Raw genomic sequence first — 14,715 nt, 5'->3', positions numbered from 1 at the left:
TGTTGGCATTGGAGAGAACTTCTGATTTTTATATTCAGGGAAGAAGAGACATTGGGCTGTTTATTACACTAGTCCACAAAATTTATAATAACGTTTTTTATTAGTTGGCTTAAAAACTTGGAGGGTCATAGGTTTTAGGGGAGGTGGGTGTAAGTTTTAATAGTTATTTCTCGCATCGTATTATAAACGGCTTTCCGCGGATATAGAATGTACAATTTTTTAGCCGGTGCCTTCGGCACCTCGGGGCTAAAAAACTTGTTTTAATCTTATGATTGTACATTTTTATATTCGTAGAAAGCTGGACATAATTCGGTGCTAGACATAATTTTTTTGTATGGATGAGAACCGGTTCTTATCCACCGGATTCGAATGAATACGAGATAAACAGTTCTCTTTTCCGTTTGGTTTAGATTTTAGGCTTTTATGGATGTTGTCATCCTCGTTCATTTTAATGATCCATTTCATTATGAAATTTTCTTTCGAGTGATTTGAGAAAGAAAGATTTATAAATGAAAAGAAAACACAACATATTTTAAGCATATATATTTTATACAAAATATAACAAAAACATTATTTTAAAATTACATAAATTGTACATTTATATTAATATCAAATAATTCATAATATTTTATGGGTTAAATAAGATTTGTGATTTAAACATGCAATAGGAAAAGGCGATTGAAATAATTAATATTTGTGTATTTTATGAAAAAAAAACATTCTACAGCAAGGAAAATACAACAATATTACATGACTTAAAAGATTAAAATAACAATATAAAATACGTAAAAGTGATAATATTTCTTATAAATGATAACATTTCTTTCAATTTGGCTTTAAGCCGATTAATATCCGCTGGATTAGAACTGGTTCTCAGCCATACTGAAAAATTATGTTATCCATCGTAGTACAGGCAATTTTCCACTAATATTAAAATAAAAATCATAAGATATATACCAGTTTTGTTAGCACGGGCATTGGGCCCCCCTCGCTGTTAACAAAACTGATTTTAATTTCATAATTTTTCATTTTAATATACGCGGAAAGCTGTCTTTAATATGATACGATAAATAACTATTATTCATAAATGGATACCAATACTTTTCAAGGACTAGATACTAGTTAAAATAAAACAACAGGGGTGTATAATTATATTCTGCACAAGATTTATTTTTTCCCTGCTGCAAAAAAACATTTATTGGATTTTTGTGTCTGTAGATTAGAGGACAAGTAGCTTTTTGCTGATTTTTTAAATATTTCCCCATATTATTGGTCCATTTTTTTGGTTGTTGCTAATTTAAGTATCATCTGATGTTTTGAGTACACTTATTTTTTTTCATCCCCCCCCCCTTCAGCCGGGGATCATATGCAGAATACACACCCCTGTAAAACAAACTATTGAGTAAATAAAAAATAAAGGCTGTATAGATAATAAATACAAAGGGTTTATCATAAATTGGGGTTTTAAAACTGTAAAATATTAAAAATAAAAATTTAAGTTAATTTAAAATTTGTTATTTAATATTAAACATAGAAGAGAAAAATGTACTTTAAATTATTCAAAGCTATTTTTCTATTTAATAATAAATAAGGTAAAGTTCCTGGTGATTTCATTAGGATGAAATACCGAGCAATATTACAAGATAAGCTTAATAGTTGAAAGTTTTAAGCCAGGTTATTTTTTTCCTTTTTTATAAAAAGCAACTAGATTAAAAAAAAAAATTAGGAAAAAATATTACTACACATAATTATATTTTACATTTAAAGATAAACTTTTTTTACATAATATTAATATAAAAAGTTATACATTTGTTTTGTATTTGGAAAAGGATTACAATATTTATGGCTTTAAACCGATTAATACCCGCTGGATTAGAACCGGTTCTAAGACATACTAAAAACTGTGTATCGTATCGTATTGTAGACAGTTTCCCATGGATTTTAAAATAAAAATCATAAAATTAATACAAGTTTTGTTAGCCCAGGCCTCCAGCCCTTTGGGATAACAAACCTTCTTCTAATCTTTTTTATTTTAGTATCTGCGAAAAGCTGTCTATAATACGATGCAATAAGAACCATCAAATTTATCCGAGGCAGTTGTTTCTTCTAAAAATTAGGATCTTATTGTTTGCAGGCAGCTCATATTCCTCAGCTAAATACAGACCATACTCCCGTGATTCATCTAGAATTAGGAAAATATTATGTCCACAGGTAATTTAGTAAGTGATCTTTGGGATAAGACAATGGCCGATATGTACATCCCCAATGATGATATAATACACAAATTTACTTCTTCTGAAGACTACAATTTTGGTTGAATCGTTTGGACACTCAACTTATTGAACAAATTAATAAAAATTCAGCAAAGGGTAATAGCTGAGCCTACGAATAAGGAAACATTATTTTAAGTCTTTGGTGACAAGTGTAATAAACAGCCCATTGTCCCCTCCCTACCTGACATGATCTACTAAGGAAGTTTACCTGACAAGTCGTTAATATCTCGGATGCCCCAGGCAACGTATTATAGACAGTTTTCCGCGGATATTAAAATGAAATTTTAATATTAAAACCAGTTTTGTTAGATCCGAGAGTCCGAAGGCCCGAGCCAACAAAACTGGAATTAATTTTATGAATTTTATTTTAATATTCGTGGAAAATTGTCTATAACACAATGCTATACATGATTTTTTAATATGGCTGAGAACCGGCTCTAATGCAGCGGATATTAATCGGTTTCGAAGCCATACTAGAAAAAGTTTACCTGACAGGTCGTTAATATCTCTGATGCCCCAGGCAGGGTTCTCAGCCTGCAGCCTTTTGTTAAACTCTACATTAGAGTCGGGAGTTAGTTGCTGGTTCTATAGTAATTTTTCATTTTAGATTTGTTTATTAAAATTAGAAGGCATATTAATTAAACGGCAAGGTAAAATTATCCAATAAACTTTCTTGTTACAAGTATCTTATAATTCAGTAACAGGATGCTTGTCTGTCTGTATGTTTCTAGTTAAATTCAACATTCGAGTCGGGCGTTAGTTGCTGGTTCTGTTACAATTTTTCATTTTAGTTTTGTTTAACCCTTAACGGTCGGGGGGGGGGGGGGGGGGGCTCCCCTCCGGTTTATTCTTTCTCATTTTCTGCGTGACTTTTAGGTATGGGTATGACACATAACTGAGAGTTGGAACAAAGATAAACATTTTCTGTAAATAAATTGTTCTTTTAGCTTCAAAAATAAGAAAATTACAGCCGTTTGAAATAAGTAAAAAAGGACCTAAAAACAAAGGTTGTTAAATAAAAAGGTGAAAGAAGCAAAAATTGACTATGACTTACTTAAGGTCGGAAATTCATTATGAATCAGGGGACTTGCACAAAAAAAATTAGCCCTCTAGCTCTAATAGGAACTGAGATAATAGGAGAGGGGGGGGGGCGTTGAACGCCCCCCCCCCCCCCCGACCGATAGGTGCAGAAAGGAGCCCGACTGTTAAGCGTTAATTTATAAAAAAAGTAACTTATATGGCGTATTAGTAAACGCTAAAATTAATCCTATAAATTCATAAATAAAGATCTCTATAAGAAAAAGAATAACCTACCCCCCCCCCCTTCCCGAAAAAATGTAAAAATATGCTATAAAATAATAAATTATGCTTTCTTGTTAGATCAGAAAATTTATCTTTAATAGCCGATTGGCAAACATAGCTATGAAATATCTGCACTAATATAGATTCCAGGATAAATGCAGAAGTGACAAACATCCAAGTGGACAAACGCAGCAGTGTCTAAAATATTAAGTATTTCTATACAGTTTGGGTTAGATTAAGATGTGAATATAGAAATTTAGGCATTAAAAAAGGGAGAGGTCATTTTCTAGTAAATCCCGTAAAGGTGTGTGTTATAAGGCCTAAAAATAGTAGTAGAACGATAAGGTGCTCTAGATATATGTATTCCCTATTGAATAGAACAATAGGGAAATTTTTTTTTTTTTTTTGATAACCGTACCTGGATTATCTAAAAAAAATACGAAATTTCTATCAAACGCTTTGTTTGGCTCAAACTGACAAAAATTTAAAAAAAATATAATTATAATAATAATGTTTTCTATAGGTACAAGGTAAAGGTTAAGAACAATCTATACCATTAAACAAAGGAAGAAGTCATTCTTTACAGGTTGATTTATTATAATTATATTTTTTTTTATTTGTGTCAGTTTGAGCCAAACAAAGCGTTTGATAGAAATTTCAGATATTCCAGGTACGGTTATCAAAAAAAAAAAAAAAAATTATTTCCCTATTGTTCTATTCAATAGGAAATACAAATATATAGAGCACCTTATCGTTCTACTACTATTTTAAGGCCTTATAACACACACCTTTACGGGATTTACTAGAAAATGACCTCTCCCTTTATCAGATTAGGTTAGGTTCATTGTCCCCTCCGGAGTTTGTCAATCCTGTTTGACATATAATATATGAACTAATAAAAATATTAAGAATGTTTCTAAAATGATTTTCCTTAGAGTAAGGTCCATAAGTGACAAGAATGCCATCTTTGTGAAGCAGCGCTCCTCCATTCCTTTAAAAAAATTTATTAAAAACATAAATCATAACGAATAAATAAGAACAAAACATGGTGATTCATAGTAAGATAAATTAAACTTAGGGGGGATGTGATATTAGATATTTATATATTTTGTACCATTTTCATTTGTCCGATCCAATTGTTAGTTTTCCCAGTGAACAAGGGACACGGGTTCTAACGAGAAATTTTAAATTTCCGCACAACCCAGTCTCTTCTTTTATCCCCCTTCTTATCCACTTTCCTTTAGTTACAGTACAAAACAAGATTTACGCCAATATTAAAAAAAAACAATACCCAGTGCCTAATAAATAAGTATTAAATAAAAAAAGTAATAAACAAACGGCGTTCTCCAATAAACAAACAAAAATACTTAGACCCCCAAACATTATTTTTAATTCATAACAAAAAAAGGGAGAGAGGAGGGATAATTCGATGCTCGACAATGCACTTTGAGGGATATTGACAAAAGATGTTTTAAATCTAACTTTAGGTAAGGTCCTAAAAATAAATTGAAACTAATCGGAAGGGGGTGGGGGTTGGGCCCGGGGGGATAGTTAATTCCCCAGCAACCCAGAACCCAATAAACAAGTAAAAAACAAACAAAAATACTTAGACCCCCCCACATTATTTTTAATACATAACAAAAAAAGGGACAAAGGAGGGATAATTCGATGCTCGACAATGCACTTTGAGGGATATTGACAAAAGATGTTTTAAATCTAACTTTGGGTAAGGTCCTAAAAATAAATTTAAATTGATCGGAAGGGGGGGGGGGGGGGTGGGCCCGGGGGGATAGTTAATTCCCCAGCAACACAGAACCCAATAAACAAGTAAAAAACAAACAAAAAAACTTAACCCCTCCCCCCTTATTTTTATTTTATAACAAAAATATCAGAGGGGGGTCTGTGCTAGACAAGGCATTTTGAGAGATATTGACAAAAGATGTTTTAAATCTAACTTTAGGTAAGGTCCTAAAAATAAATTTAAATCAATCGGAAGGGGGTGGGCCCGGGGGGATAGTTAATTCCCCAGCAACCCAGAACCCAATAAACAAGTAAAAAACAAACAAAAATACTAAGACCCCCCCCCCCTAATTTTTAAATTATAACAAAAATATCAGAGGTGGGTCTGTGCTAGACAAGGCACTTTAAGAGATATTGACAAAAGATGTTTTAAATCTAACATTAGGTGATGATGATGATTGTAAGGTCCTATGGTGACCAGCATTCCATTCTTGTGTAGAAGAGCTCCAGCGGCCCTTCAGGAAAATAGAAATAATCTCAAGGGGGTTTACACACTAAGGTTGGGCCGGATATCCGGCCATTTTCCCAACAATACAATCTTTTATATAATACAACAAAAATGCATTCCATTCTTGTGTAGAAGAGCTCCAGCGGCCCTTCAGGAAAATACAAATATTAGAGTAAAACAATAGAGGGGGAAGGGGTTAAATAACTCCTCCACACCCTGAGGACCCTGTGCAGACTTTCAGTTTGGTCTTTGAAAATTAACCAATAGCAGGGTAAAAAAAACTGGATTTAATCTTATGATAGTACATTTTTATATTCGTAGAAAACAGGACTGGACATAATACGATGCTATACATATTTTTTTCAATATGACTGAGAACCGGTTCAAATCACCGGATATTAATCAATTTCAAAGCGATACTGGAAATTTATTTACCTGAAAAGCCCTTGTGTAGTTTGCCATGGGGTGATGTGGATCATGTTAATGTTCAAAATAAGATGGAATGACCCGGGCTCAAATTTAACCTCCCAATCCTGTTTAGATTTACACATAATATGTATACAGGGATCTAAAGGGATAATACAATTGCCGATAAATTAATGTGCATCCCGAATGAAACACGAAATTGAACCTTCTGTAGATTAGTGGTTGAAACATTCAACTTATTAAACCAACCAATCAAAATTCAATAAAAGTCCCCAAAGTTGTGAAGCTAACGAATAAGAAAACGTCGTTATAAAAATTTGGGGACTAGTGTAATAAACAGCCCTTGGAACTATGGCTTACTAGACATTAATTCTTTAAAGTTGCTATATGATAATTTCCTACCTATTGATTTATCCAATTCTTTTTTAATCTTGTATGTTGTAATTAAAATACTTTTAAAATATGCGATGATTTCATAGTTAAAAGACATTACCTATATGATCTATTTTATAAATAGAATAAAAATAAAATTTTCTACAAAATAAAATTGGAATCATAAATCATAATAATAAAACTATTTTGTAATTTAGACAAAATGTTTTTTTTTCTTCGGCTTATTTTACTAAAACTGCTGCAAAAGTTACTTATTTATCTATTTTGTTATTTTCACTGGCATAAAAGTTAAATGCAAAATATTTTTTTAAAGAGGATAACGTTTTATACTCATAATTATACATATTTAAAGATAAAAACAAAAAAAATTTCAGTAGGTAAAAAATTTGGAACCAATGAATGATAAATTAATGGATTCAAAGTTTCCAAACAAAGACTAACAAAGTTTCTTAGTACCATCCAATCAATATAAATAATATAAGTCAACGAATAGAACAAACATTAACTTGTCTTATGTCCCAGGGATAAGACATTGGCCGATAAATTGATGTACATTCCAAATGTTAATATTCAAAATATTTACCCTTCTGTACAATTAGTGGTTGAAACGTTTGGACACTAAACTTAATGAAGTGACCAATAAAAATACAATAAAAGTCCGCAAAGTTGTTAAGCCAACGAATAAGAGAACGTTATTATAAAACTTTGGGGACTACTGTAATAAACAGCCCAATGCTCCCTCCCTTCCCAATAGTAATACTTACTATCTTATGTCCCCTTCCTTCCTATTATATAAAGTAATACGCTTTTTTTCTCTGTAACGAAGGATCTCACTAACCGCTGAACCGATTTAGTTCTCCTTTTCAAGAAATCTTCAAATATGTCCCAGGATGGATTTAGGCAATTTTATTTCCGGATTTATGTCTTGGGATGGTTTTAGACCATTTTGCCATTTCATAGCTTTTGAAATACAGAGCCCCTAGATGCTAGGGGCGCAGCCGCTAGTCTTAAATAAAGTACTTTTAGTTCTTACATAGATACCAGTTTAAAGAAATTATAATAGAATAAAATGATTTTCTTTTGAATCTGACCTCAATATATTTTGTACTTTTGGTACTTTCTATTATTTTAAAGGCGTAAAAAGACTTGTAAACATAAAAATATTATAAACATATCAACTGCGTAAAAACTACTGTGCCTTCCATTTTTAGTTTTAATATCACAAAGCTATATTGAATATATAAGTATATTGAAGAAGTTAAAAATCATATCTATGTGATTACTAACGGAAAAGTTATTAGGGCTTGCTGTCGGGGAGGTGTCGGGTTCGAATCTGTACAACACCGCGTCTTAGTAAAGAAGTTAAAAATTGTATCTACAGCTGCTATGTCAGGTGCGTGATATCAATAGTAAGTAAGAGTAAGGGGAATGCCTTGGCCCATAAACAGGTGCAACACATGACCATTCAAATATGTAATATTATGCAGGCATATTAAGGGATAAGACGATGGCTGTTAAATTTATGTACATCCCCAATGATGATACACAATGATTACACCTTCTGTAGATTAAAATTAGTGATTGAAAGGTTTGAACACTCAACCTAATGATCCAACCAATCAAAATTTACGTAAGTCCCCAAAGTTGTTAAGCCAACGATAAAGACAACGTTATCATAAAACTTAAGAGACTAGTGTTATAAACAGCCTATTGTCCCCTTTCTCTCTCTGAACATTATGTGTATGAACCTTGTAAAAAGTGCTGACATCAATGTTCACAGGGTCGTTAATGTTCTTGTGATCAGCCTGAAAATAATTTAATGAATTGTCCGTTGTTTGTGAACTTATCTTTAAATGTACATATTATATGTATAAACAAAACCAAAATGCTTTAATCTAGAAATAAAATAGCCTAAAGCCATCCCGGGACCTATTTGAGGCTTCTGTTAAGGGGAGAACTCATTCAATTCTGTAGTTATCGAAATCTTAAGTTTCAGACAAAAACCTTTCTGCTTTATTTATAGAGCACCTATCTCACTTTTAATTTAGTTTCATTTAGAAAAATTAATAACATTATATAGAAGTAACAGGGCTTCTTTCTGAGTGTGCGTGTCTGTCTGTATGTACCGAAAGAACTCTCTATCTGCTGAACCAAACAACCAACCTTCCAAGGGAAAAATCGCCCATAGAATTTGTTTTCCTTTTTTATAACTAAAATTGAAATTTTTTTTTTTTTGGGAGGGGGCGACTTTCCTCCACACTTTCTTCGAGTACCCCAGGAGGCCAAATTGAGTTGTGTACCTTATATGCCAGCAAACTATGCCACTGTTCCTGATCAATAGGGTGGAGGTACCCTCCCCCAAAATAGTTATAATCCTTCCCAGGACCCATGAGAATCTTCATATTTCATTGTAATGGAGAAACACAGTCGGTACACAGACAATCAATGACATACATCCTGTTAATTTTATACAAGGTATCTACCTTATATGCCAGCAAACTAAACCCCGAACCACTTCATTATGCAATCTACATTTTCCTGGATATTTTGTCTACGGTAGACCATAAGTGTACAGCTTTATAGTACATTGTTTCTATTTGTTAAAGCAACACGTATGATAAAAGAAAAAGATTCTGTTTAAAGTAAAATGCTTATATTTCAATCAAAATCTATATTTTTTTATTTTTTACTGATCCACTTCATTATGCAAATCAAAAGAAAATCAATGAGAAAACGTTTGTTTTGCCCTTTTCTCCACTTTTAAAAATTAATTCTGATAAAATAACAATTTTTTAAGGGATTTATGCATTAATTATAATGAAAAACAGTTTCAGGTAGATTTTAATGATTTTTCTAAATAAGAAATAATGGAAAAAAAGAAATTCTATCCCTATCACTTTAGAGGACAGCTGCCGACCCCCCAGTCTTATGGATGAAGCTAAATACATGTAAAAAATAAAAATTTGCCTGAAAAGTATACAAAAATGTTTTTTGATGTGTTACAATAATCCATTTTAAAATCTTGATTTTGAGGATGATGGCCTTTAAGATGCTCTTACTGGTGGTGATGGTGAGCTAAATGTTATCAAAGTGCATGCCCTTAAAGATAACTTATATATTGAACTATGGTCCAATTTTTGTAGTCATAGCAGCCTCCAGCCAAGCAATATTAAAAAAGAAAAAAATTGCAATTTTAATCACTAAAATTCATAAAGTAAATAATGTAGTTTTTAGATAATGGTTATATTTCATGTCGAGAGGCTCCACTGGAGGCTGCTATGACTACAAAAAATGGTACATAGGTTAATAGACAAGTTGTTGTAATGGTCATGTACTTAGATAACATTTAGCTCACCTTCACCAACAGTAAGAGCATCTTAAAGGCCATCATCCTCAAAATCAAGATTTTAAAATGGATTTTTTTAACACATCAAAAAACATTTTTGTATACTTTTCAGGGTAATTTTTATCTTTAACATGTATTTAGCTTCATCCATAAGACTGGGGGTCAGCAGCTGTCCTCTAAAGTGATAGGGATAGAATTTCTTTTTTTCAATTATTTCTTATTTAGAAAAATCATTAAAATCTACCTGAAACTGTTTTTCATTATAATTAATGCATAAATCCCTTAAAAAATTGTTATTTTATCAGAATCATTTTTTAAAAGTGGAGAAAAGGGCAAAACAAACGTTTTCTCATTGATTTTCTTTTGATTTGCATAATGACGTGGATCGGTAAAAAATAAAAAAAATATAGATTTTGATTGAAATATAAGCATTTTACTTTAAAAAGAATCTTTTTCTTTTATCATATGTGTTGCTTTAACAAATAGAAACAATGTACTGTAAAGCTGTACACTTATGGACTACCGTAGACAAAATATCCAGGAAAATGTAGATTGCATAATGAAGTGGTTCGGGGTTTAGGCCACTGTTCCTGGTCAATATCACTGGGCAACCAGTTTACCATAAAGCCCTCCTATTGGCTTATTTTTTGGGTCATGTGACAAAATGAATTCCCCCCTATTGGCTGATTTTTTGTCACGTGACAAATTATAAGCCCTACTATTGGTTAACCAAAATTGAAGTGTCTCTACCTTATATGCCAGCAAACTAGGCCATTGTTCCTGGTCAATATCACTTGGTGTCCAGGTAATGTTGGGAAATTTGTTCGCCAGGTAGCCAACATGCAGTCCACTTCCTACAATTATTTTCCAGTGTGGCTTCGAAACCGATTAATATCCGCTAAATTATAACCGATTCTCAGCCATACTGAAAAATCATGTGTCGCATCGCACAGTTTTTTTTTACGAATAATTAAATAATTAGATGTGATAAATAACTAATAAACTACAGCATAACGTTGCAGATATGTAAGTGTCGTAAGTATTTTAAAAGTTTTCAAAGATAACAAAGAAACAAACAGTAAGTCAGTAAGGTAGGAGTAAACTAAATATATTACTTAAGTTGTTCTTAGTAATATAATATTTCTATAAGTGAATAAAATACTTAGCTGACAATTTAAAAAGAAATTAACAGTTAACATAGTCAGTGAAAAACATCATACGTCTTCAGATATAATTAAAAATTTGGTAAAAAATGCCAAAAATCGGCGGCAAATAACGGTTTTCACGGAGTTTTGAAATTTCAGTAACTCAGTTTTTTTACTGAGCTCTTTGATATTTTAGGATTAAAAGAAGCACTTCCCCTTTCCTATGATTAATCATTAAATGATTGTTCAAATAATTAAAACATGTTAAAACGTTCATGTCTGCTTTGAAAAAGAAATATTTTTCTACCTGATGCTATTTCTAAGGCGAGTAAATTCTTCTCATTTGGCAACAACTTTTTCAATATTTTGTAGATGAAAGACTTGTTTCTGTCAGCTGCCGGCGGTACCCGCTAAACAAGAAAAAAATAAAATCATTTTTCGTATTCATTAGAATCCGGTGGATAGGAACCGGTTCTCATCCATACGAAAAAAAAACTATGTCTAGCACCGTATTATAACCAGTTTTCTACGAATATAATAATGTACAATCATAAGATTAAAACCAGTTTTTTTATAGCCCATGCCTTAGGCATCTCGGGTCTAAAAAAACTGGTTTTAATCTTATAATTGTACATTTTATATCCTCGGAAAGCCGTTTATAATACGATGCGAGAAGTAACTATTAAATTCAATTTCAAGTCAAAAATTAAGGTCCAATTATCCCTTTCTTTGTTTATTTAAGGAAGGAAATAAATACTATGAAACAAAATTACTTCAAAAATTTGTTTTCTAAGGAATTCGTCAATTCATTAATATATTTACAAAAATGCAATCTATCTTAGAACACGAATTAACAATACAAGAACGCGGGGATCTTAAGGGATAAGACAATGGCCGATATATTGATGTTCATCCCAAATGATTTGGATACTCAACTAAATGAACTAACTAATCAAAATTTAATATAAATTTTAAATAAGGTTATTAAGTCAGTTGGTAAAAAGAGTTATTATAAGACTTTGGAGACTATTGTAATAAACAGCCCAATATTTACTCCCTTCTTGACAAGAAGGAACTATTTAAACTATTGTCATCTTGTTATTGCTCCGCTACTCATGGAAATATTTGTTTTTGTACACTTTCCATTAACATACATACGTAGCGAATTTTTCATTGTCCTATTTCTAATTCTATGACGTATTAATCCAATGGATATAGAAGATGTTGATATTGTCAAAAGTGAATTTTATTATCAGAATCAGTTATTGGTTAATACGTTCCTCCATGGTCAAGAGAAATTCATAAGTGGGTGGGGGAAATCGTTGTTAGCCAGCTGAGAGAAACATTCTATCAGGAATGCAAGAATCTCTCACAATATCCACGTATATTCTATATCCATATCAATGCAGGAATAAAGTATAGCCAACAAGCGAATAGATTCTTGATTTTTATTCGAATTAATTTCGTTGTTGGTATAAGATGATTTACATGACGTAATGACAAAATTGAAGCTCTAAAATGTATAATATCATAATACCTTTTGAGTGATCATAGTGTAGGCTTCTGCTATGATTTTTCTTAATCCCATTAGGAGAGCAAAAAATGCGCAAAAAAACTGCTCTGAATCAGTCAGCTGCGGTGAAAGGTTGTGCAACCTCCACGTGTGCAAAAAGTGATCCTCTGAAAATAATACGCAAAAAAATTAAAGCGATGATTACATAAAAGGAATTAACTACCAGGGATCTAAAGGGATAAGACAATGGCCGATTATTTGATGTACATCCCCAATGACAATACACAAAATAACCCCTTCTATAGATTACAATGAAATGGTTGAAACCAACTTAAATAATCAAACAATCAAATTTAAAAGTCCTCAAAGTTGTTATGCCAACAGATAAGAAAATGTTATTATAAAACTTTAGAGACCAGTGTGATAAACAGTCCAATGTCCCCTTTTTCCCTGGAATTAATTACATTTTCATTAAAAGGCGCAGCTATATTAAAATATTAATAATTTGATGCATTTTTGGATAAAAAAATATTTGAGTATAAAAATAACAAAACATACAAAAGTACAAATATAATATTCTTCATTTCTTCTTAAAATGATACAATTTTTGTGCTTTCATTTGTTGTATAAATTTTTTAAGCTTTTTTATAATGCTGCCGTAGTTAAAATTTCGTAGTTGCAGACTGGCCAGCCAATTTTGAAAATAAAAAACGTACATAACGTACACAAAAAAAATACGTTACGTACATAAAAAAAAGTAAAAAACGTACAAAAAACGTACATTCCTAATAAAAATAAGTTAAATAATTTCCTAGTAACCTATTATCAATACATTTAAGTCTACTAGCAGCTACCTGTAAAGGAGAACCATAGCGAACTGACAGACACAAGATATCCTATTACTCTATTTAAAAGAACTGGCGTCTACGCTCCTAAAGGCCTCTAGGGGCACTTGAGGAGGGGAGAGTTGAATTCAATAAAAAAAACATGGATGACAACATACATAAGTAGCAAAGCTCAAAAGTTATTTATAGACATCTGGAAAAAAATTTACTTAAAATCAGTGAGCAATTAAAATTCATTTTTGGGGGGAGGAGGTAGTTTTTTTTCTGAAGTCAATTTCTCTTAGGAGGGTGGATGGTGATACTCTTCCCCAAAATAGTTATAAAACTTCCAAAAACCTATGAGAGGCTATCCTGTTAAGGAGAACCATATCAGTTCCGTGGTTAGCGAGATTCTTTGGTTCAAACAAACAGACATCCTGTTATTATGTACAAGGTATATCCTATTATAAGGACCAGCGACTACGCCCTTAGAGGCCTCTAGAGGAACTTGATTAGGGGGGGGGGGGGAGTTGAATTCAAAAATCCATTTTTTTTATTTAAAAATAAAAAGTAAGAAACAAGCATGACAACATCCATAAGTAGCGAAGCTCAAAAGTTATGGATGGAAATCTGGGAACTATATAAACTATAGGGTAGTGTCGTAAAAAATAAGCATTTAACTTATTTAAATAAATCACAAAACCTTTTAAAAATATATAATAACGTGAAAATCTAGGAATAAATTCAGCCCCCCAACCAATAAGCAAATCTCAATGAAATTTAGTGGAAGTATTAAGAATGAAAACTAATACAATCCCTGAAAATTACAACCGTCTATCAGGAATATGAGTAGAGAAAATCACAAAAACCTATACATCTAGGAATCGATCTAGCACTGCAACAAAAAGACAAACCTTAAAGAAACTATTTGAAAATATGTAGAATGTGAATTTATTTATTCCCTAAAAATTTCAGCCGTCTATCTTAAATAGAAGTCGAGAAAACCATGAAAAAAAGAAAATCTAGGAATAGATCTAGCACCCTAACCAAAAGGCAAATCTCAATTAAAATATGTAGAATGTGAACTTATTCAATAAAAAACAGGAGCCAAGAAATTCACTTTTCTCCGATAGCATAACGGACTGACAAAGTGATTATAGAGTAGCTTCGCTAATAAATTTTTTAGTGAGGGAGGGGGGAGTAGACCAACCCCATTTCTGATTTCAATTTTAAAAAGAAAGAAAA

The 14,715-nt window shown here is 31.9% G+C and overlaps 1 protein-coding gene across 9 annotated transcripts; it reads right to left on the bottom strand.

The window, feature by feature from the left end:
* Positions 1-539: 539 nt before the first annotated feature.
* Positions 540-13,320, bottom strand: LOC145323966 (methyltransferase-like 26). 9 transcript variants are annotated; one of them, XR_013881153.1, is made up of 10 exons: positions 12,671-13,320; positions 11,441-11,543; positions 10,739-10,842; positions 8,391-8,447; positions 6,259-6,356; positions 5,756-5,830; positions 4,508-4,566; positions 2,762-2,860; positions 1,382-2,182; positions 540-1,118 (listed from the first exon to the last, which is right to left on the bottom strand). XR_013881153.1 is itself a non-coding variant. In XM_080166581.1 (10 exons), exons 1-9 carry the CDS (start codon positions 12,719-12,721, stop codon positions 2,085-2,087), a joined length of 744 nt encoding a protein of 247 aa, XP_080022707.1. In that variant the 5' UTR covers positions 12,722-13,320; the 3' UTR covers positions 540-1,927; positions 2,040-2,084. The 9 variants fall into 9 exon arrangements, 8 of the variants coding, with proteins under 8 accessions (XP_080022707.1, XP_080022708.1, XP_080022709.1 ...); XM_080166581.1 differs by having other exon boundaries at positions 540-1,927; positions 2,040-2,182; XM_080166582.1 differs by having other exon boundaries at positions 540-1,920; positions 2,040-2,182.
* Between the last annotated feature and the right edge of the window lie 1,395 nt (positions 13,321-14,715).

Source organism: Acartia tonsa, chromosome 7, assembly GCF_053477335.1.
Source record: "Acartia tonsa isolate MP-2025a chromosome 7, ASM5347733v1, whole genome shotgun sequence".
NCBI classification, from domain to species: Eukaryota; Metazoa; Arthropoda; class Copepoda; order Calanoida; family Acartiidae; genus Acartia; species Acartia tonsa.
The sequence above is the reverse complement of the archived record's forward strand: the minus strand, read 5'-3'. Positions and strand labels throughout refer to the sequence as shown.